A 20042-nucleotide genomic window follows, 5' to 3' on the forward strand; every position below is an offset into this window, starting at 1 on the left:
TTGTACCTCTTCCTTGTAATTAACACTTTATAGCAATTATTCTAGTGTCAAAATGGTAAAAATAGGGGTTGTTTTTTCTTTGTTTGACATACCCCCCACCTCCTTGTTTGTCCAGGTTAAGGAGAGGAGAGCTAGGCTTGGGTCAAGCTTAGTTCAACAGTAATTCAATCTGGGGAATAAAAACAAAAATGGATACCTGTTTCCACTGCGACTACCGAGGCATCAACTGTGAGAGAGCAACAGGAGAGAGAAAAACCAACCAAACGGGAGGAAGAGAGGAGAAAAAGGAGAAAGGAGGAGAGAGAAAGACCACTGCTAGCAGATTGAGACGAGGAGATTGACTGGAGGAACGAAGAAATAGAGGGCACTTGTGCGCCTTGTCAGCCAGGCCAGGCCTGGTCTCACACATCTACTAAACTGTATTGCTGTTACCACGCAACTTGCCCTTGGAAAGAAACCACATGCTGCTGAGACCCTGCTCCCGGCTCATCAAACAAGGGAGAGAGGAGGGGCTCGTGCTAAACTAACAGTTACCTGCTACATCTGGACTACCCGTTTCCTGGAGAACGTGGGAGACCTTCTTGGTTTTGGGAATAAAAGGGAATGTTATCTCTCAGTTGTGCTCTGGACGCTACAATTAGCGATTATACTGTAAATTTCAGCAGTTAGACCGTCGAGAAGCAAAGATTAATTTCTGGCAAAACCCAGTTGACACAGAGCTGCCTTGTGCCTCCACCCCTTCATTCACTTCAAAGTCGTGAGTTGATCTCAAGATTCAGGCTTTCTGCCCAGTGCTACTGTTTCATGTTGCTTTCTCAAATCTTCTGCAGTAACTGGTGTTCCAAGTTGGGGTTCATGAAGGGTTAACTGTGGACTGTCTGTCAGATCCCAGCACTGGGCTGTGGGAGAATTCTGCTCAGTTATCTGTTTTGCAAGTTTTACATTTATTAGAAATGCACAGAATGACAGGAAAAGCTGATGTTGGCCACTGCTCCTCAGGCAAGAACAATCAGTCAGATCGTTGTTGGTTAGTCCGAGGAAGAGGTTTTTTTTAAACCCACTGTAATCAGCTGATTGTGGATATTTTTCCCATCATATTCTGTTTTAAGATGATCTGCTTTCAAATAGGTTTTTTAGCTTCTAGCTTTGAGAGTGATGAGATCAGCAAAGGGATTTCAGCAGAGTAGCAGTCCCTGCTTCAGAATCACCCCAGCCCAAAATGAATCAGGAAGGCAGGCAAGTGACTGCAGCATTGTCTTTGTTGGGCAAGCAGTGTTTACATTGCCATTGAGAGCTTTAGTGAAGCACCCAGTGCCAGGAGTGTTACCAAAATGTTTTCACATGGGAGTGACGTGCTGGCTTTGGGCTCAGCATGCTGACTGGATCAAACTAAGAGAAGTAGGAACACATGAAGAATTGTCTGGGCAGCTGTTAAATTTTTGTCTGAACATCGAAATGAATCACTTGGTAACAGGTTAAATCAGAAATCAGAGTGAAACTTTTAAAGTATGAAGCTTAATTTGTTCCGTTAATTTCAGTGTCATTTACATTTATTACTGAATTATTTTAAACAAGTACCTTTATAACAGCTTTGTGCATGTAGTTATGCCAGTGCAAAGATTTGTATTGTGCGGAGACTGGCAGGATTCCTGTTTGGCCCTAACCTAATTAAAACTACCTGTTTTAGAAAACCTAAGCTGTTTTTGAAAGTAAAGAACTTTCCATCATTGGCAAGAAGCAAACATAACCTTGTACAATTATCTCTTGCATCCATGTTGAAGTTCAGGACGACAGTCTTGAACACCAAATAATGAAGGCCAGGGTTTTCACCTAGAATGAGGTTTTGGGTTTTGTCTGTAATACTATGTATTACACTTTGCCATAATTTCTGTTGTGCAGAGAGAATCTGGCTTTCTCTGGTTTATGAAGTCTGTCATTTTCCAACTGAATTTTTCACTACCAGGCAGGGTAGGGCAAGTCCAACTAGCTACAATACAGAACAACAGCTTCTCTGAATTGTGTTGCCCATTACAGAATATTAGAAAACCCTTGCAGCTGTCCAGAAATTCAATTAAAACAAAAGGCACAGTATTTGTGTGCAAGGTGAACGTCACTCCAGGCCTTGACTTCCAACTGTTGACTCCCATTTTAAAACATCTCGTCCTTGAGTGGAGTCTCGTTTGCTTGAAGGTACAAAGATGCACAGGGAATATGCTTGTTCCACTTGCAGCTTCACCTTTCACTGCCCAACTTCTTTTTGCTGATGTCAATCCCATTCATTAATTCTGTAGTAACAATTGGATTGATTTGAAGAATTGGGCCATGTTGCTGAGGAACATTGGGTTAGCCTGTTGTCTCTCTAATGGCTGTACATATAATGTATAGCTTTGAGCAACTGTGCTTCCTCCATGCAATGGTCTCTCTTATTCAGCAATGCCAATCCTACTGGTGGCCAGCGGTCTGACAGGCAGCTGCTGTGGATTTCAGGTGGGTGTGAACTCTTTAAGCCCTCCTGTCAAGTGGTCGAGATGTTTTCGGGCACGGGATCAGGCTGAGGGGGCCTCTCCTTTTATGAAACTTGTTTTTTTGTTTGTTTTGGCTTCCTGGCGGAATTGTTAGACGTTCAATAGTTGCATTTGTTTATGGTAGTTCATCATTTTTCAGCTGTGAGCCCTCTGTAAAAGATATAATCCATTGGAGATCACCTTCATTCACCCCCCCTCCACTGATTGACTTACGCTTTGTGCTTTGTTTTACTTTGTGTAGCAGGAAGAGGAAATTGATTTTAAAATCCACGACGATTCTGGTGCTGGTTCTGCATCTGTTGAGTGGAAATGTATTTTTCCAATCTGTCTAAATTGTTTTATTTTAAACCAATTTGTCTGTAACATGAACCATTAATAAAATTAGCTCTGCATAACCCTTGGTCAGTTTTAAATTCTTACGCTTGAATGTGCTGCATCTTTGATCTCCACCCCAGTCTTTGTTCCATAGCTGTTTATTCTAATTGAATACTAGCTGCTGTTTGTTGGTTTCCCTACAGACTGATGTTTCACTTGATATTGAAAATACATAAAATGCCTGGAACAGAAGCAGATTACAGTAAAAGTACTGTAGTTGTTTTAATTCAGATCTCCAAAATACTGAAAAATACTCAGCAAGTCTGGCACCATCAGTGGAGTTTCTCCTGCATTTTGTTTTTGAGAAAACTAGTCTCCCATCCCTACCATTTACAAACCTTGATCTCTACAACATGTTGACAGAGAACTTGTAGACCCAGCTCCTTTCATTTGTTTATGGCTATGTGACCTCAACAGCATGGAAGGAGAATCTTCAACTGTTCCTGTCTGTCCCAGATAGCAAACGTCCAGCTGTTCTAATCCTAGTTTTCCAGCTCTTGCCCTGTTGTCTTCTATGCTATGTTGTGCTTCAAATGTTCCCCTAAAATGTATTTGTTGTTCCTGCCTCTATCAGCCTGTTAGGTAGGGTTGTAGATAACCCAACCATTGGTGAATAATATTTTTAATCAAATCCTCTCTAAACCTCCACCTGTTCCTGATTATCTGAGGGCAAGTTTCAACCCAGTATATGCCATTCAAACTTTGTAGATTTCATTCAGATCCTTCCTTCAGCTTTCTCTGCTCTAAAGGTAAACTGACAGACTGTGTAGTCTGTCTTCCAAGCTGAATTATTCCACCCTGGTGAATCTTTCAGTGCAATCACATCTTCCTCAATCATGGTCAGTGTGACTGGCTTCATTTCTGCATGTAGGCACAAGGGGGTGGGTTGTTCCAACAATATTGATTCAACTTGCTGAGTCAATACACACATGAAAAGGCACCACAGGGAGTTTGAATAGGACAATAGGCAGATTAACTTACCTAAGATAAATGGAATGCAATAGTTTCATGCCCTTGCTGTTAAATAAATAGAAACATTCAGCTTGGATTTTTTAAAAAATCCTCTCTCAATATCTATCCAGAACACAAGCAAATGGCTAACTACTGAAGCTTATCTACTAGCCCAAAGCTGCTCCCATTCCCTCTGTAGCACCCCAAATGTGAAATTTCTAGCAAGGTGTGCTGATTAGCAAAATGCTAACATCCTTATATAAAACAAGACAATGAAGAGAAACATAGCTATGTACAATGGATATATTTAACACCACATTGAAATTAGGACATGATTCAGTTCTCCACTGCAGCAGACACTGTTAGAAAATAGTCACTAAAGGGCAGCTTGTGACGTGGTTACGGGTTTAAGACTTTTGTCCATGGATGAGATTCCAGCTCCACTCTGAAGTTGTTCTCTTCTCTTTGCTTGTTTTCTTTTCCTCTTCAGCAGCTTGTGTTTGAGTCGAGTTGCTGTCTGTCTCTCTAAAGTCTCGTGTATTCTCTGTTGAAATTTCCTCTTTCCTTCTTTTATTTTTTCCAACTCCTTTCTTCTCTTTAGCTCCATATCAGGATCCTTTAAAGAGAATAAAATCAATGTGAGAGAGATAATGGGAACTGCAGGTGCTGGAGAATCCAAGATAACAAAGTGTGAAGCTGGATGATGCTGGTTGGCCTGCTGTGTTCATCCAGCTTCACACTTAATCTAAAACCAGTGTAAGTTTTTTTTGGTGGTGGCTGACATGAGATGTTTGCCATTACATCCAATGAGGCCCTATCAGGCCACTCTTGACAATCCCTTCCGTTGTTTTGCTGTTTATTGACAAACCAACTGACACCTGCTCTTAAAAAACATGTCAGTGCTGAGTTTAAATTCTGGCAGAGTTACTCAAATTGTTAAAGCCGTGATCTAAACAAGCACAGCATGACTGCTCCTGACTCCAAAGCAGCATTTTACTAAAGGAGCCTTGGCAAAAGCTCTTGGTGGAGTCATACCTAGCAAATGAAAATTGTTGCATGTTCTCCTCAGGCGCAAGCACCTTCAACTGCTTCATCAATGACCTGCCCTCCCTATGGTCAGAATGGGCTTGTTTGCCAATAACTGCACAATGTTGAGCACCATTTGCAGCAGCCGGTGTCCAACCACTGCAAGACCTGAACTCAAGTGGCAAGTAACATTCATTCCACACAATGACCATTGCCATCTGATAGGCATCCTGGAGATTACCACTGGACAAACACCATATAAATACTGAAGCTGAGTCGGCTCACCATCTGACTGCCCACACTATCCACTGTCTACATGGCACAAGTCAGTAGTAGGATGGAATACTTGCCTGTATGGGTGCAACTTCATCATTACTCAAGCAGCTCAACACCATCCAGAACAAAACAGCCACTTTGACATGCCCCAGCACAGGCATAACTGTGTCTATAATTTGCAGCAACTTCAACTGATCACCATCATCTTTTTCAAAGTGTGCTCACTAGTGACACCCACATCCTGTCAAAGAATAAATAGAATTGCTGGCAAGACCAGCATGTTTTAAGATCCAATGCTATAATATATATTTTTAAAAATGGTTCTTACCCTATTGCCCAATCATGGAAAAGGCTGAACTGAGATAGACACTATTTCTGAGCAACTGCGCTGTTTGGAGTTGACAGATTGGAGAAATCTAAATGTACCTTTCCTTCCAAAATCATCTGCTTCCTTTTGTTGATTTCCTTCTTTTCATCAAAGTCAGTTGACTCAAGCTCCTGGGATAAGAGAGTCATTATCAGCGTTGCCAAAATTACCATCTGATTACATTTGAGAAGCTAGTATGCAGGTAACAGGAAGAATTTTGGCATCCTATGGAACCACAGGAGATGGGACAAGGTCCACAATGAATATTCCTTCTATGTGTTTACCATGGAGAAAGACAAAGACATGGGAACTAGGGGAAGTTAGTCACGATATCTTAGGGATAGTACATATCACAATACAGGAGACATTGGAAGTATTCGAATGTATGAAGGTGGATAAGTCTCCTAGTTCTGATCAGATATATCCAAGAATCCTTCAAGAGGTTACAGAAGAAATGGCGGGAGCCTGGCTATGTATTTGTATCATTAGCAAAGGGTGAGGTCCTGGAAGACTGGAGAGTAGCGAATGTTGTGCCCTTATTCAAGAAGGGATGCAAAGAAAAACCTGGGAATTATAGACCAGTAAGTCTAATATCTGTTGTAGGTAAGTTACTTGAGAAGATTCTGATGGATAAGATATACATGCATTTAGAAAGACAGGGTTTGATTAGGAGTAGACAGCATAGCTTCATGTGTGGAAGATCATGCCTCACAAAGTTAAGAGTTCTTTGATGAAGGGACCAGGAGGTTGGTGAAGCATTAGACATAGTCTGTATGGATTTCAGTAAGGCCTCTGCTCTGGAAGTTTAGATCGCATGGATTCCAGGGAGACACAGCACATTGGATACACAGTTGGCTTGATGGCAGGAAGCAGAAGGTAATAATGGAAGGATGCTTGTCTCACTGGAGGCCTGTAACTAGTGGTATGCCTCAGGGGTCAGTGCTGGGCCCATTGCTGTTTGTAATCTATATCAATGATTGGGATGAGAATATACAAGGCATGCTTAGTAAGTTTGCGGAAGACACTAAAATAGGCAGTATTATGGACAGTGGGGAAGGTAGTCAGAAACTGCAGCAGGATCTCGATTCGCTGGAGAAGTGGGCTGAGAAATAATGGGAGTTTGATATAGATAAATGTAAGGTGTTGTATTTTGGAAAGTCAAATCCAGGTAGGAGTTTCATGATGAATGGTAGGCTTTAAAGACTATAGTGGAAGAGACAGTCTGTGGAGTTCAGGTGCATAGGTCTCTGAAAATGGAGTTACAGGTAGACAGGGCAGTGAAGGTGGCTTTTGGTGCACTGGCCTTCATCAGTCAAGGCACTGAGTACAGAAGTTGGGAATTTATGATGCAGTTGTACAGGACATTGGTGAGGCCACACTTGGAGTATTATGTTCAGTTTTGGTCGCGTTGCTATAAAACTGAAAAGAGTGCGGAAGAAAGTTACAGGCATGTTGCCAGGACTCAAGGGGCTGAGTTACACGGAGCGGCTGGACAAGCTAGGGCATTTTCTTTAGAGCGTAGGAGACTGAGGGGTATCTTACAGAAGTGAACGAGATCATGAGAGGCATAGATAGGTTGAATGCACACAGTCTTTCCCAGGATTTGTGAATCAAGGACTTAAGGGGGGGAACCTGAGGGGCAACTTTTTTTTTTTTTTTACAGAGGGTGGTATGCATATGGAACGAGCTGCCAGTGGAAGTGGTTGGGGTGGGTACATTAACAACATCCAAAAGGTATTTGGACAAATACATGGATAGGAAAGGTTTAGAAGGATATGGGCCAAGTGCAGGGAAATGGGATTAGCGTAGTTGGACGTTTTGGTCAACAAGGATCAGTTTGGGCAAAAGGTCCTGTCCCCATGCTGTATGACTCTATTCCTTTAGCAATAAATAGAGTATAAAAGCAGGGAAGTGCTACTGTGACTGTACAAGGCATTAGTGAAACTGCACCTGGAGTATTGTGTACAGTTTTGGTCTTCTCACTTGAAAAGGGATATAGTTGTGCCGGAGACCCTTCAGAGGAAGTTCACTAGATTGATCCCATAAAAGAGGGGTTTCTCTTAAGAGAAATTGAGCAGTTTAAGCCGATACTCTCAAGTTTAAAAGGATGAGAGGAGATGTAATTGAAGTATATAAAGATGATAAAGGGGGTTGACAGTAGATGTAGACAGGATGTTTCCTCATGCGGGGAAACCTAGAAATGACAGCTCATTGTTTAAGGATGAGGGGAACAGATTTAGCTTTATCAGGGATTCAGGCTAAGTACAAGTTACTTACAATCTCGCACTCTCGCCGAGTCACATTCACATGTGTTAGAATCTTGAGCACATTCTCCTCATCTACAGAAAACTCCTTCAGTTTCATTTCTGTTGAGATAAATTAGATATTTCAAGCACTAAAGCATCAATGCTGAAAACTCCACAGATAGTTAGGGATGCCCATGCACACGCTGCACTGCCGTGAAGACAGCACCCCAACCCAAATGATACTCACTTGTTTCCTGCTCAATTGCATGAACCAGGTGAATGTCGTACTGAGTGACCAGAGTGATTGAGATGCCATGACGACCTAAAGAACAGAAACATTAAAACAGTTTCATCACTGACCACAGGAGAAGACTCTGAAAATATTGAGTGAAGGACAGAGGTCAGAGAGAAGGCAAAAAGCTGCAACTGCTGTGTGTTTGACTACCTGCTCGGGCTGTACGACCAACACGGTGGATGTAGAGTTTTGGCAGCCCAGGTGTGTTGTGATTGATGACCACATGGACTGTGGGAATATCGAGACCCCTGTGGAGAAAAAGTCCAAGTTAAGATATTAGTCACTGGTGGAGGGGAATAGTCAAGCAGTCAATGCAGAACATTTCTCCCTGGCCCCACAAGGCATTGTGTCTGTCGTTCAGTACCGAGAAGCAACATCTGTGGCCACAAGGATCTTGAAAATGCTTGACTTGAACTTTGCCAGTGTGGTAAACCGCTGCTTCTGTAGAGAGAGAAAACAGTTAATCAGCACAGTGCAGAGCAAGCTCATTCACCCTTCCCAGGGTAATATCCCAGACCTGGGAGTGTTTGATGGGGACAGAGTACACAGAACCCCCTGAATTGATGACATTAATGCTTGCTGTACTCTTTTTAAAGTAAAAGTCAAGCTTTCTCTGCTCTTTTAAAACTGAAAGAAAACAGAAAATAAAGATCAATAGACAACAGGTGCAGGAGTAGGTCATTCGGCCCTTCAAGCCAGCACCACCATTCATTATGATCATGGCTGATCATCCACAATCAGTATCCTGTTCCTGCCTTATCCCCATAACCCTTGATTCCACTATCTTTAAGAGCTCTATCCATCTCTTTCTTGAAAGTATCCAGAGACTTGGCCTCCACTGCTTTCTGGGGCAGAGCATTCCATAAATCCTGTGATATCATCCCATTCAAACACTCCTGGGACATGGGCAGCATGAGGTTAGATAAGAGCAAAGCTTGCCCCACTCTTTGAATTAAAAGTAAACTGAAAGTGAACATCTGTCGACTCTTTTACACAAAGTACATTCTGTCAACGCCATCTCCTTCCCAGTGTTGGGACAGCACATGGTTAGATTTAGTGTAAATACAGTATCCCCTTCAAACACTCTCAAGATGGAAACAGCACGGGGTTAGATACAGGGTAAAGCTCCCTCTACACTGGCCCCATCAAACACTCCCAGGACACAGCACAAGGCTGGATATGAGAATAAAACTCACACTAACACTGTGCTGTGTCTCCTGGGGTCTCTGGCCTAGTCACTTGTAAAATGAATTGGATTTAAATGTTCAATGATGACTACACATTAACAGCAGGTCACTGATCTTAGCTTTCATTTCAACATTGTTAAAGAATGACTGAGAACAGTAGAGTAACGTTGGTGTAATTCCAGGCTGCACTCGGTCACCACTCACCTGTTTCATCATTGAGTGCAGGGCTCCACATGGAAGGTTGAACCTCCGCAACATCATGTTCAAAATCTGACACATTCTGCAAAGCAAAGTGGAAATGAGATCCAGAACCAACTGCAGGGATGTGGTGAGTCATTGATCCCATGTGTTCCACACATCTTTACATTCTTCTATTGTGATGCACAATCTCATATACAGATGGTCACACAAATATGCTTGGATGCTCAAATATGGTTTACTCAGTGCTCTCACATATTTTAAAGGAACTCACTTGCATGTGTTTGTGAAAATGACAATGGACCAATCCTCATGTTCATCCTGAAACTTCTGGATAATCTCCACGAGGAAAGCTTCTTTAACCCGTTCGGGAACCAGAAGGTAACGCTGATCCAACTCTGCCACCGTGCGAACTCTATGTACAAACAAACAGATCAGATCACTTCAAACACACTCTGCAAAGCCACACCTCCCACAACAATGTTACGCCCTTTAATATTAGCATTAACAATATTATAGGGAACTCATCACCATCAAATCTCACAATTCTCAGACCAGAGTTTAACGGAGAGTACCACAGCAAATTCCACAAAAGTCATTACATACAGTGTTCCTATTTCAGAGGACAGTGTAGAGGGAGCTTTACTCTGTTTCTAACCCTGTGCTGTCCCTGTCCTGGGAGTGTTTGATGGGGACAGTGTAGAGAGAGCTTTACTCTGTTTCTCTGTATCTAACCCCATGTGTATTTTTAGTTACTCTGTCTTTGATTCCCAGAAGAAAGGCTTGTTCATGGCAATCTTCTTCAGCTCCTGTAATGTGTCAGTGAGGGTCGCGCTGAACAGTAGAGTTTGTCGTTGGGCTGGGACAGCACTGAAAATCAATTCCAGATCCGTTGTGAAATCTGTGCAGCCTTGCTCCAGCAACCTATCAGCTTCATCCAACACCTAGGTAAAAGAGCAAACGTTAACAGCAAAATTGAGTCTTATTCTATTAGAAACTGGAAGTCACACAACCAGAAAAATGTGAATGGTCTCAAGCTGCCATGATGTATGTGAGTGAGTGAGTGATAATTCAGATACAGAACAGGCACCGTCACAATCCCTGCCCCCTTGCTTTTATGTAATCATTTACTCAGGTGTAGGTGTCACTGTCACTGCAAGGCTGGCATTTATTACCTGTTCTTAATTTACCTGAAATGAAGTAGCACGGTCATTTCAGAGGGTAGTTAGGAGCCAAGCGCATTGGTCTGGGTGTGGGGTCACACAGTTGTACAGTACAAACAGCACAGAAACAGGCTCTTGAGTAAAACTCGTCCATGTCGACCAGATATCCCAAATTAACCTAGTCCCATTTGGCCCATATCCCTCTAAACCCTTCCTATTCACAACACCATCCAAATGTCTTTTAAAATGTTATAATTGTACCAGCCTCCACCACTTCCTCTGGGAGCTCATTCCATACACACACCACTCTCTGTGTGAAAAAGTTGCCCCTTAGACCCTTTTTAGATCTTTCCCCCTCACTTTAACCCTATGCCCCTCCAGTTTTGGACTCCCTCCACCCCAGCATAAAGACCTTTCCTATTCACCCTATCCATGCCCTCATGATTTTATAAGCCTCTATAAGGTCACCCGTCAGCCTCCAACACACCGCGGAAAATAGCTCCAGCCTATTCAGCTTCTCCCTGTAACTCAAACCTTCCAGCCCTGGCAACATCCTTGTAAATCTTTTCTGAACCCTTTCTAGTTTCACAACATCCTGCCTGTAGGAGGGAGACCAGAATTGCACACAAGTATTCCAAAAATAACTGAGCAACGTCCTGTACAGCTGTAAAATGAATTCCCAACTCCTACACGCAATGCACTGACCAATGAAGGCAGGCATATCAAAATCCTTCTTCACTCCCCTGTCCACCTGTGACTCCACTTCCAGAGAATAGTATAACTTGCACTTTGTTCAGCAACACTCCCCAGGAAACAGAAACAGAAGAGAGGGTTAGGAGGAGGCCATTTGGCCCTTTGAGAGAGTGCTCCACTATTCTTCACGATCATAGTTGATCAACTCAACAGCCTAATGCTAATCCTGCTTTCTCCCCATAACCTTTGATACCATTCACCACCAAGTGATATTTCTAGCTGCCTCTTGAATATATACAGTGTTTTGACATCAACTACTTTCTGTGGATGAATTCCACAGGATCACCACTCTTTCGGTGAAGAAATGGACATATTTACCATCAGGAACATCCTCCCTGCATCTACCCTGTCCAGTCCTGTTAGATTTCATAAGTGTCTAAGAGGTTCCCCCCTCATTCGTTTGAAGTCCAACAAAAACAATCCCAAGCCAATCAATCTCACCATCTCCAGAATCAGCCTGGTAAACCTTCGCTGCAGTCCCTCGAGAGCAAGAGCATCATTCCTGAGAAAAGGAGACCAAAACTACACACAATATTCTCACCAAGGCCCAGTATAACTACATCAACACGTCCCTGCTCCTCTACTCAAAACCTCTCACAATGAAGGCCAACATACCATTTGCCTTCTTTACCACCTGCTGCACCTGCATGCTTACCTTCAGTGACTGGTGCACAAGGACACCCAGGGCCTGCTGCACACTCCCCCTCTCCCAATTTACAGCCAGTCCGGTTATAATCTGCCTTCTTGTTTTTGTTTCCAAAGGGAATAAGGACCTTACCGTTAAGTGTATAAATTTGCCTTTCCAAAATGCATCACCTCATTTTGATCTAAATTAAACTCCGTCTGCCACTCCTTGGCTGATTGGACCATCTAATCAAGATGCCATGGTGCTCTGAGATAACATTCTTCACTTTCCACTACACCTCCAATTTTGGTGTCATCTGCAAACTTACTAACCATAACCTCCTCCAGTCTGAAAAGCAACCCTCCACCGCCACATTCAGTTTTCTTCCTTTGAGTCAGTTCTGTGTCCAGATGGCTAGTTCCCCCTGTATTCCAGGTGATAATTCAATGGTTTTTACAACAAACAACAGCGGTTTCCTGGTTACCGCTAGAGCTGCTTGGTTCCACATGTATTAACTGAATTCAAACTCCATAGCCTGGGTCACCAGATTACTGATTCAGCAACAATATCATCCTAACTCTTTCCCAGTCATGCAAAGAAAGGAAGTTGCAATTGATGACATCAGCCCATTTCTCAGGGAACACGAAATGAGTCAGCTAGCTGGGAGAGTGAACAGTCTGCTTTGACAAGGTCTCACACAGGAGGCTGCTAAATAAGTGCCCGTGGTGTTGGGGAAAGCTGCTGGCATGCTTAGAGGATTGGCAGACTGGCAGAAAAGAGAATGGGGATGAAGGGGTCTTTTTCAGGATGACAGGTGATGACTGCTGGACTTCTGCAGGGGTCAGTGTTGAGATCACAACAATTCATGTTATAAATTAACTATTTCCCTGAAAGAACTGAAGACATTGTTGCTAAGCTTATAGATGACACAAACTTAGGTGAAGGGACAGGGATTGTTAAGGGAGCAGAGAGGCTGCAGAAGAACTTGGACAGGCTTGGAGAGTGGGCAAAGAAGTGGCAGTTGGAATACAATGTGAGAACGTGTGAGGTCATGCTCTTGGGTATGGAGAATAGAGGGGTAGCTGATTTTCTAAACGCTTCAGAAATTTGAAACATAAAGGAACTTGGGAGTCCTCCTTCAGAATTCTCTTGAAGTTAAAACGTGGATTCAGTTCACAGTTGAGAAGGCAACTGCAATGTTGCCTTTCATTTGAAGAGGGCTACAATAAAAGAGATGTACTGTTTAGGCTGTCAGGCTGCATTTGGAATATTGAGCAGTTTTAGGCCCTTTTATTCCTTTACTCACTCACAGGCTGAGGGCATTACTGAACATGCAAATAAGAATCAAACCCATTGCTGAGGGTCTGGAGTCACATGTAGGCCACACCAGGTAAAGATGGCAGTTTCCTTCCATAAAGGACATTAGTGAACCAGATGGTTTTTCCAACAATCAACAATGGATTCAAGGTCATTGTTAGATTATTAATTCCAGGTTTTTTTTAAAATTCGAATTCCACCACCTTTCTCAGCAGAATTTGAACCCGGGTCCCAGAACGTTATCTGGGTTTCTGGATTAACAGTCCGGTGATAATACCACTACGCCATTGCCTCTCCTCAGGGAAAGGAGGAAAGACGTGCTGGCATTCGATAGGAATGATCCCACAGGTGAAGGGCTTGTTATATAAAGAGCTGTTATGGACTCCAGGGTTTTACTTGGGATGGAGTTTAGAACAATGGGGGAGCATCTAATTGAAACTTACAGAATACTGAGAGGCCTAGATAGTGTAGACGCGGAGAAGATGTTTCCACCAGCAGGAGAGACTAGGACCCGAGGTCTCAGCCTCAGAGTAAAGGGATGACCCTTTACAACTGAGATGAGGAGGAATTTCTTCAGGCAGAGGGTAGAATTCATTGCTGCAGAGGGCTGTGATGCCAAATGTTTGTGTATTTAAGACTGAGATGGATAGATTCTTGATTAGTATGGGGATGAAGGTTATGGGGAGAAGGTAACATAACGGATTGAGAAACATATCAGCCATAAGGGAATTGCAGAGCAAACTCAATGAGCCAAATGGCCTAATTCTACTCCTATATATTATGGTTTTATGGAAATAATTAAGGGTTTTGACGAGCATGACCTGCAAAGAGTATTGTCTCTTGTAGTAGTGTCAGCAATCTTAAATTTGCCATTAAAAGAATGAAAGGATTAGTTTGGGGGTTGATGAAGGGCCAGTAGGGTAGTGGGATTAGTTTGGGATTGATACAGGGCTACAGGGAGACAGCAGGGCAGTGGGACTAGTTTAAATGGAGACAGACATTAACCGAATTTGATGCTGCTCTAACCCCGTCCCCTCCTGTGGCCGTGACTCCAGAGTTGTTAAATGTTTGCCAAAGTGTAAAATATGAGACACATTAAAGTACTGAATCTTTACAAATTCTCTCCTACCAGAAACTTTATTTTCTTCAAGTTGAAAGTGTTGTTACTCTGGATATGGTCAGCCAGACGCCCTGGAGTTGCAATGACAACATGAGGTTTTCTGGAGAGTTCCAGAGCCTGTGTGACCATGTCTGCAGAAGGAAACAGTTAGAGAATAAACAGGCCTTAGGGGCTAAGGGCATTGAAACAGTAGGCCATGGAACAGCAGACAGAGACTTACCGATTCCACCAACAACAACACAATCCTTCAAACCCAGTGGTTTCCCAAGGACTCGAAACTGTTCAGCAATCTGATAGGCCAACTCCCTGAAAAGAAAAATCTCACAGTTCCTGTTTCAGCTCAATTTGGGATCTGCTCACTCTGTCAGACTCAACCTCACAGTGACAATAATTTATATTCCAAAGTTCACAAACAATGAAAGCAAGATAACAGAGAGCACACTGTCATGAGATGGAGTGTCAAATCATTCAGACTGAGGTCTGACATCAGTGAACTTACCCCAGAAAGAAAATGCCGATTGTACTCAGGAGTACAGAAAAGAACCAGAACTATAAGTAAAGGGAGATAGCACTGGAACATGGTGAGACTGTCAAAGAGAAAGTGCTGAAGATAGGTTAAAGGAGCACAGGTCAAAATGTGATCTAATACAAAAGTGTCACACTGTCACCATCATTCTTAACAGGGTCACAAGTGAAAGCTATAGCCTGGCATAAAGGCTTCAGTTAGGTGAAAAGTCTCAAACGCTCAAGCAATTTTCCATCAAGGCCATGATGTTGAAGCAATCACCTACAATGAGTTAATGATCAAGTTTCAACAAATGAACATTGTGTAGAGAGATATGGAGTGACCAATAAGAACTAATCCCCTATTTGGAACGGTCACATTTTCTGATTTCTCTCATACAATCATACCCTTCAGTCCAACTAGTCCAGGCCAAACATAATCCCAAACTAAACTAGTGCCACCTGCCTGCGCTTGGTCCATATCCCTCTAAACATTTATTATACACATACTTATCTAAATGTTTTTTAGGTGTTGTAACTATGCCCACATCCATCACATCCTCTGAAATTTCATGCCACATACAAAGCACTCTGAGTCAAACAAATTTACCCTGATGTCATTTGTAAATCTATCTCCTCTCACCTTAAAACTATGCTCCCTAGTCTTGAAATCCTCCACCCTAGGGAAAAGACCCTTGCCTTTCACCTTATGTCTACCCCTCATTATTTTATAAACCTTTATAAGGACACCTCTCAACCTCCTGTGCTCCATGAAAAAAATTCCCAGCTTATCCAACTTCTCCTTATAACTCAAACCCTCCATTCCCAGCAACATCCTGGTAAATCTCTTCTGAACCCTCTCCAGCTTAGTAATATTAACAGAGAGACCAGAACTGGACACCATACTCCAGAATAGGCCTCACCAACATCTTGTAGAACTCAACGTAACACCCCAACTCCTGTACTCAAAGGACTGCGTAATGAAGCTAAGCATGCTAAAAACCTCCTTAACCACCCTACCTATGTGTGGTGCAAATTTCAAAAGACAATGTATCTGAAACCCTCAGTCTCTCTGCTTTACAGCACTACCCAAGGCCTTGTATTTAATTGTTTAAATCTTGCCTTTGTTTGTTTCAACAAATGCAATACCTCGCATTTATCCATCTGCCATCCTTCACCCCACTGATTCAACTGATCAGGATCCCTCTGTAATCTGAGGCAACCTTTTTCACCATCCACTACATCAATCTTGGTGTCATCCGCAAACTTACTATCGATGCCTTTTATATTCTCATCTAAATCATTTGTATAAATGACAAACAAAAGTGGACCCAGGACCAATCCCTGTGGAACACCTTTGATCACAGGCCTCCACTCTGAAAAAAACCACCCTCCACCATCACTGTCTGTTTCCTGCAGTTAAGCCAATTTTGTATCCAGTTGGCAAGCTCACCCTGAATCCCATGTGATCTGACTTTACTAATTACTCTACTGTGCCAAACCTTGTCAAGGCTTTACTAAAGTCCAAGAAAACAATGCCTACTACTCTGCCCTCAATCCTCTTAGTTACTTATTCAAAAACCTCAATCAAATTTCCTCGCACAAAACCATGCTGACTGTCTCTAATCATTCCTTGCCGCTCCAAATGCTTATAAATCCTATCTTTCAGAATCATTTCCAACTACTTACTCATCACTGAAGTCAGATTCACAGGTCTATATTTACATATTCCTTACATCCCTTCTTAAACAAAGGCACAGCATTAGCCATTCTCTCAGTCATTCACCACCTGTGAACTGTTTTCAAAATATTAATGTGTATTTCCAATCTACAACGGATTGCAGAAAGGAGCAGCTAAAAGAATTGATAGAAAAAGGGATGTGAGTGATGGCACTGAGAGCTCAATCCTGCTCAAAGTTCAGTCACCTGGTTGGAGCCAGCACCAAGCAGAATATTCCGTACGGATCCTCTGACAGTTTCTGAAGGATGGGGAGGACAAATGCTGCTGTTTTCCCGCTGCCAGTTTGGGCACAGCCCAAACAGTCTTGTCCTGTGAAAGAGAACAATTAATATGCTGAGCAACGAAAGGGTTAAACATGAGAAGGAAAGAGCCAGGCCCCAGGGTCACAGTCTGAAGCCATGTTTTGGGGCTCAGGAGTCACTGCAAGGAGTCAGGGTCAGGGGTCAGAGCTAGGAGCCTGGGTCACAAGGAGTCCGGGCCAGGGTTGGGTGCAGTGTGAAGGTCCGGGGCTCGGCCTGGGGCCTAGTATTTCGCGGGTGCCGGGTCCGAGCGGCGTCTCTTACCCCGGAGAATGGCCGGGATGCAGTGCTGCTGCACGGGGGTCGGTTGCCGGATCCCGAGCCGTTCGCTCTGTTCCGAAAGCCAGGCCCCGATGCCGAGCTCTCCAAAGTCCCCCGCCATGCTGTTCAACCGTCATCCAGCAGCGCCCGGCATTCCCTGATGGCGTCACTGCGCACATGAGTGATGCCATCTTTGATGCTGGCGGAAGTCTGGTGAAATGTGAGGGGCGCGGGGGGGGCGGGGCGCTGCGCGGGGGGGGGGGGGGGCGGGGCGCTGCGCGGGGGGGGGGGGGGCGGGGCGCTGCGCGGGGGGGGGGCGGGGCGCTGCGCGGGGGGGGGGCGGGGCGCTGCGCGGGGGGGGGGCGGGGCGCTGCGCGGGGGGGGGGGGGCGGGGCGCTGCGCGGGGGGGGGGGCGGGGCGCTGCGCGGGGGGGGGGGGGGGCGGGGGCGCTGCGCGGGGGGGGGGCGGGGCGCTGCGCGGCGCGGGGCGGGCGCTGCGCGGGGGGGAGGGGGGAAGGAAGGGGGGGAGGAAGGGGGGAAGGGAGGGAAGTGGGGGGGAGGAGGGGAGGGGGGGGGGGAGGAGGGGAGGGGGGGAAGGGGGGGGGGAGGAGGGGAAGGGGGGGGGAGGAGGGGAAGGGGGGGGAGGGGAGGAGGGGAAGGGGGGGGGAGGGGAGGAGGGGAAGGGGGGGGGAGGGGAGGAGGGGAAGGGGGGGGGAGGGGAGGAGGGGGGGAGGGGAGGGAGGGGGGGAGGGGAGGAGGGGGGGAGGGGGGGGGGGGGGGGGAGGGGGGGGGGGGGGGAGGGGGGGGGGGAGGGGGGGGGGGAGGAGGGGGGGGGGGGAGGGAGGGGGGGGGGGGAAGGGGAGGGGGGGAAGGGGAGGGGGGGAAGGGAAGGGGGGGGGGAGGGGGGGAAGGGGGGGGGGAGGGGGGGAAGGGGGGGGGGAGGGGGGAAGGGGAGGGGGGGGGGAGGGGGGGGAAGGGGGAGGGGGGGGGGAAGGGGGGGAGGGAAGGGGGGGAAGGGGAGGGGGGGAGGGGGGGAAGGGGGGGGGAAGGGGAGGGGGGGGGGGGGGGGAAGGGGAGGGAGGGGGGGGGAAGGGGAGGGGAGGGGGGAAGGGGAGGGGGGGGGGGAGGGAGGGGGGGGGGGAGGGAGGGGAGGGGGGGGGGGAAGGGGGGGGGGGGAGGGGGGGGAAGGGGAGGGGGGGAGGGGGGGAGGGGGGGAGAGGGAGGGGGGGAGGGGGGGAAGGGGAGGGGGGGAGGGGGGGGAAGGGAGGGGGGGGAGGGGGGAGGGGGGGAAGGGGAGGGGGGAGGGGGGGAAGGGGAGGGGGGAGGGGGGGGAAGGGGAGGGGGGAGGGGGGGAGGGGGGGAAGGGGAGGGGGGAAGGGGAGGGGGGGAGGGGGGAAGGGGAGGGGGGAGGGGGGAAGGGGAGGGGGGAGGGGGGAAGGGGAGGGGGGGAGGGGAGGGGGGGAGGGGGGAAGGGGAGGGGGGGAGGGGGAAGGGGAGGGGGGGAGGGGGAGGGGGGGAGGGGGGAAGGGGAGGGGGGGGAGGGGGGAAGGGGAGGGGGGGAGGGGGGAAGGGGAGGGGGGGGGAGGGGGGGAGGGGGGGGGGAGGGGGGAGGGGGGAAGGGGAGGGGATGGGGGGGGGAAGGGAGGGGATGGGGGAGGGGATGGGGGGGGAAGGGAGGGGATGGGGGAGGGAAGGGAGGGAAGGGGAAGGGAGGGAAGGGGAAGGGAGGGAAGGGGCAAGGGAAGGGAAGGGGGAGGGAAGGGGAGGGGAGGGAAGGGAGGGAAGGGGGAGGGGAGGGAAGGGAGGGAAGGGGGAGGGGAGGGAAGGGAAGGGAGGGAAGGGGGAGGGAAGGGAAGGGGGGGGAAAGGGGGGAAGGGGGGAAAGGGGGGAAGGGGGGGAAAGGGGGGAAGGGGGGGGGAAAGGGGGAAGGGGGGGAAAGGGGGGAAGGGGGAGGGAGGGGGGGGAAGGGGGGAAGGGGAAGGGGAAGGGGGGGAAGGGGGGGAAGGGGGGAAGGGGGGGAAGGGGGGGGAAGGGGGGAAGGGGGGGGGAAGGGGGGAAGGGGGGGGAAGGGGGAGGGAAGGGGGGGAAAGGGGGGGAAGGGAAGGGGGGGGAAAGGGGGGGAAGGGAAGGGGGGGGAAAGGGGGGGAAGGGAAGGGGGGGAGAGGGGGGAAGGGTGGGGGGGAGGAAGAGTGGGGGGGAGGAAGGGGGAAGGGTGGGGCGGGAGGAAGGGGGGAAGGGTGGGGGGGAGAGGGGAAGGGGGAGGGGGGGAAGGGTGGGGGGGGAGGGGGGGGGAGGGAGGGAGGGGGGGAAGGGTGGGGGGGGAGGGGGGGGAGGAGGGAGGGGGGGGAAGGGGTGGAAGAAGGGTGGGGGGGGAGGGTGGGGGGATAATACTGTGCATGCCTGTAATGTAACTTTCTTTTCTTCATTTCTCTATTCTGTAACTAAGGGTTGTATCTTGGTAAGTTTGTACCTAAGATGGAACTTTAAATAGCAACGTATAAACTTTTCACTGCTCTCGAATACATGTGACAATAAAGCTAATTCAATTCAGGGGCAACATTTTCCTGTGGAGGGTGGTGCGTCTATGGAAAGAACTGCCAGAGGAAGTGGTGGATCCTGGTACAGTTACAATATTTAAAAGGATCTGAATGTTACATAAATAGGAAGAGTTTAGAGGGATATAGACCGAATGCTGGTAAATGGGACTGGCTCATTTTAGGATACCTGGTTGGCACAGATGAATTGGACTGAGAGGTCTGTTTCCATGCTGCACATTTCTATGACTCTATCTACAGAAGGTACTGCAGCAATTTA

At 47.2% G+C, this 20042-nt stretch overlaps 2 protein-coding genes across 5 annotated transcripts in view; one reads left to right on the forward strand and one right to left on the reverse strand.

Annotated features, from left to right (window-relative positions):
• upf1 (UPF1 RNA helicase and ATPase) overlaps positions 1-2911 on the forward strand; it is a 93940-nt gene extending 91029 nt beyond the window's left edge. For all 4 annotated transcript variants that reach the window (XM_059638602.1, XM_059638603.1, XM_059638604.1 and 1 more), the window contains exon 24: positions 116-2911. The gene's annotated coding sequence lies outside the window, so the exon portion shown is untranslated. The remainder of the gene's footprint in view (positions 1-115) is intronic.
• A 1229-nt stretch (positions 2912-4140) lies between these two features.
• On the reverse strand, positions 4141-17398 carry ddx49 (DEAD (Asp-Glu-Ala-Asp) box polypeptide 49). The gene is made up of 13 exons (XM_048559454.2): positions 17233-17398; positions 16855-16978; positions 14645-14730; positions 14434-14555; positions 10203-10390; positions 9721-9861; positions 9453-9528; positions 8426-8502; positions 8212-8309; positions 8014-8088; positions 7798-7886; positions 5580-5651; positions 4141-4467 (listed from the first exon to the last, which is right to left on the reverse strand). The coding sequence occupies exons 1-13, from the start codon at positions 17348-17350 to the stop codon at positions 4228-4230; spliced, it is 1506 nt and encodes a 501-aa protein (XP_048415411.2). The 5' UTR covers positions 17351-17398; the 3' UTR covers positions 4141-4227.
• Positions 17399-20042: the final 2644 nt, after the last annotated feature.

Source organism: Stegostoma tigrinum, chromosome 30 (genome assembly GCF_030684315.1).
Source record: "Stegostoma tigrinum isolate sSteTig4 chromosome 30, sSteTig4.hap1, whole genome shotgun sequence".
Classification (NCBI taxonomy): domain Eukaryota; kingdom Metazoa; phylum Chordata; class Chondrichthyes; order Orectolobiformes; family Stegostomatidae; genus Stegostoma; species Stegostoma tigrinum.

Coding starts and splice junctions, on each gene's coding strand:
- ddx49 (XM_048559454.2), bottom strand. CDS start 17,350: ATGGCGGGGGACTTTGGAGAGCTCGGCATCGGGGCCTGGCTTTCGGAA. Junction 8,310..8,425: donor GCCACAGATGTTGCTTCTCG/GTACTGAACGAC, acceptor TTTTCTCCACAG/GGGTCTCGATATTCCCACAG. Junction 5,652..7,797: donor CTCGGCGAGAGTGCGAGATT/GTAAGTAACTTG, acceptor CTCTTATCCCAG/GAGCTTGAGTCAACTGACTT.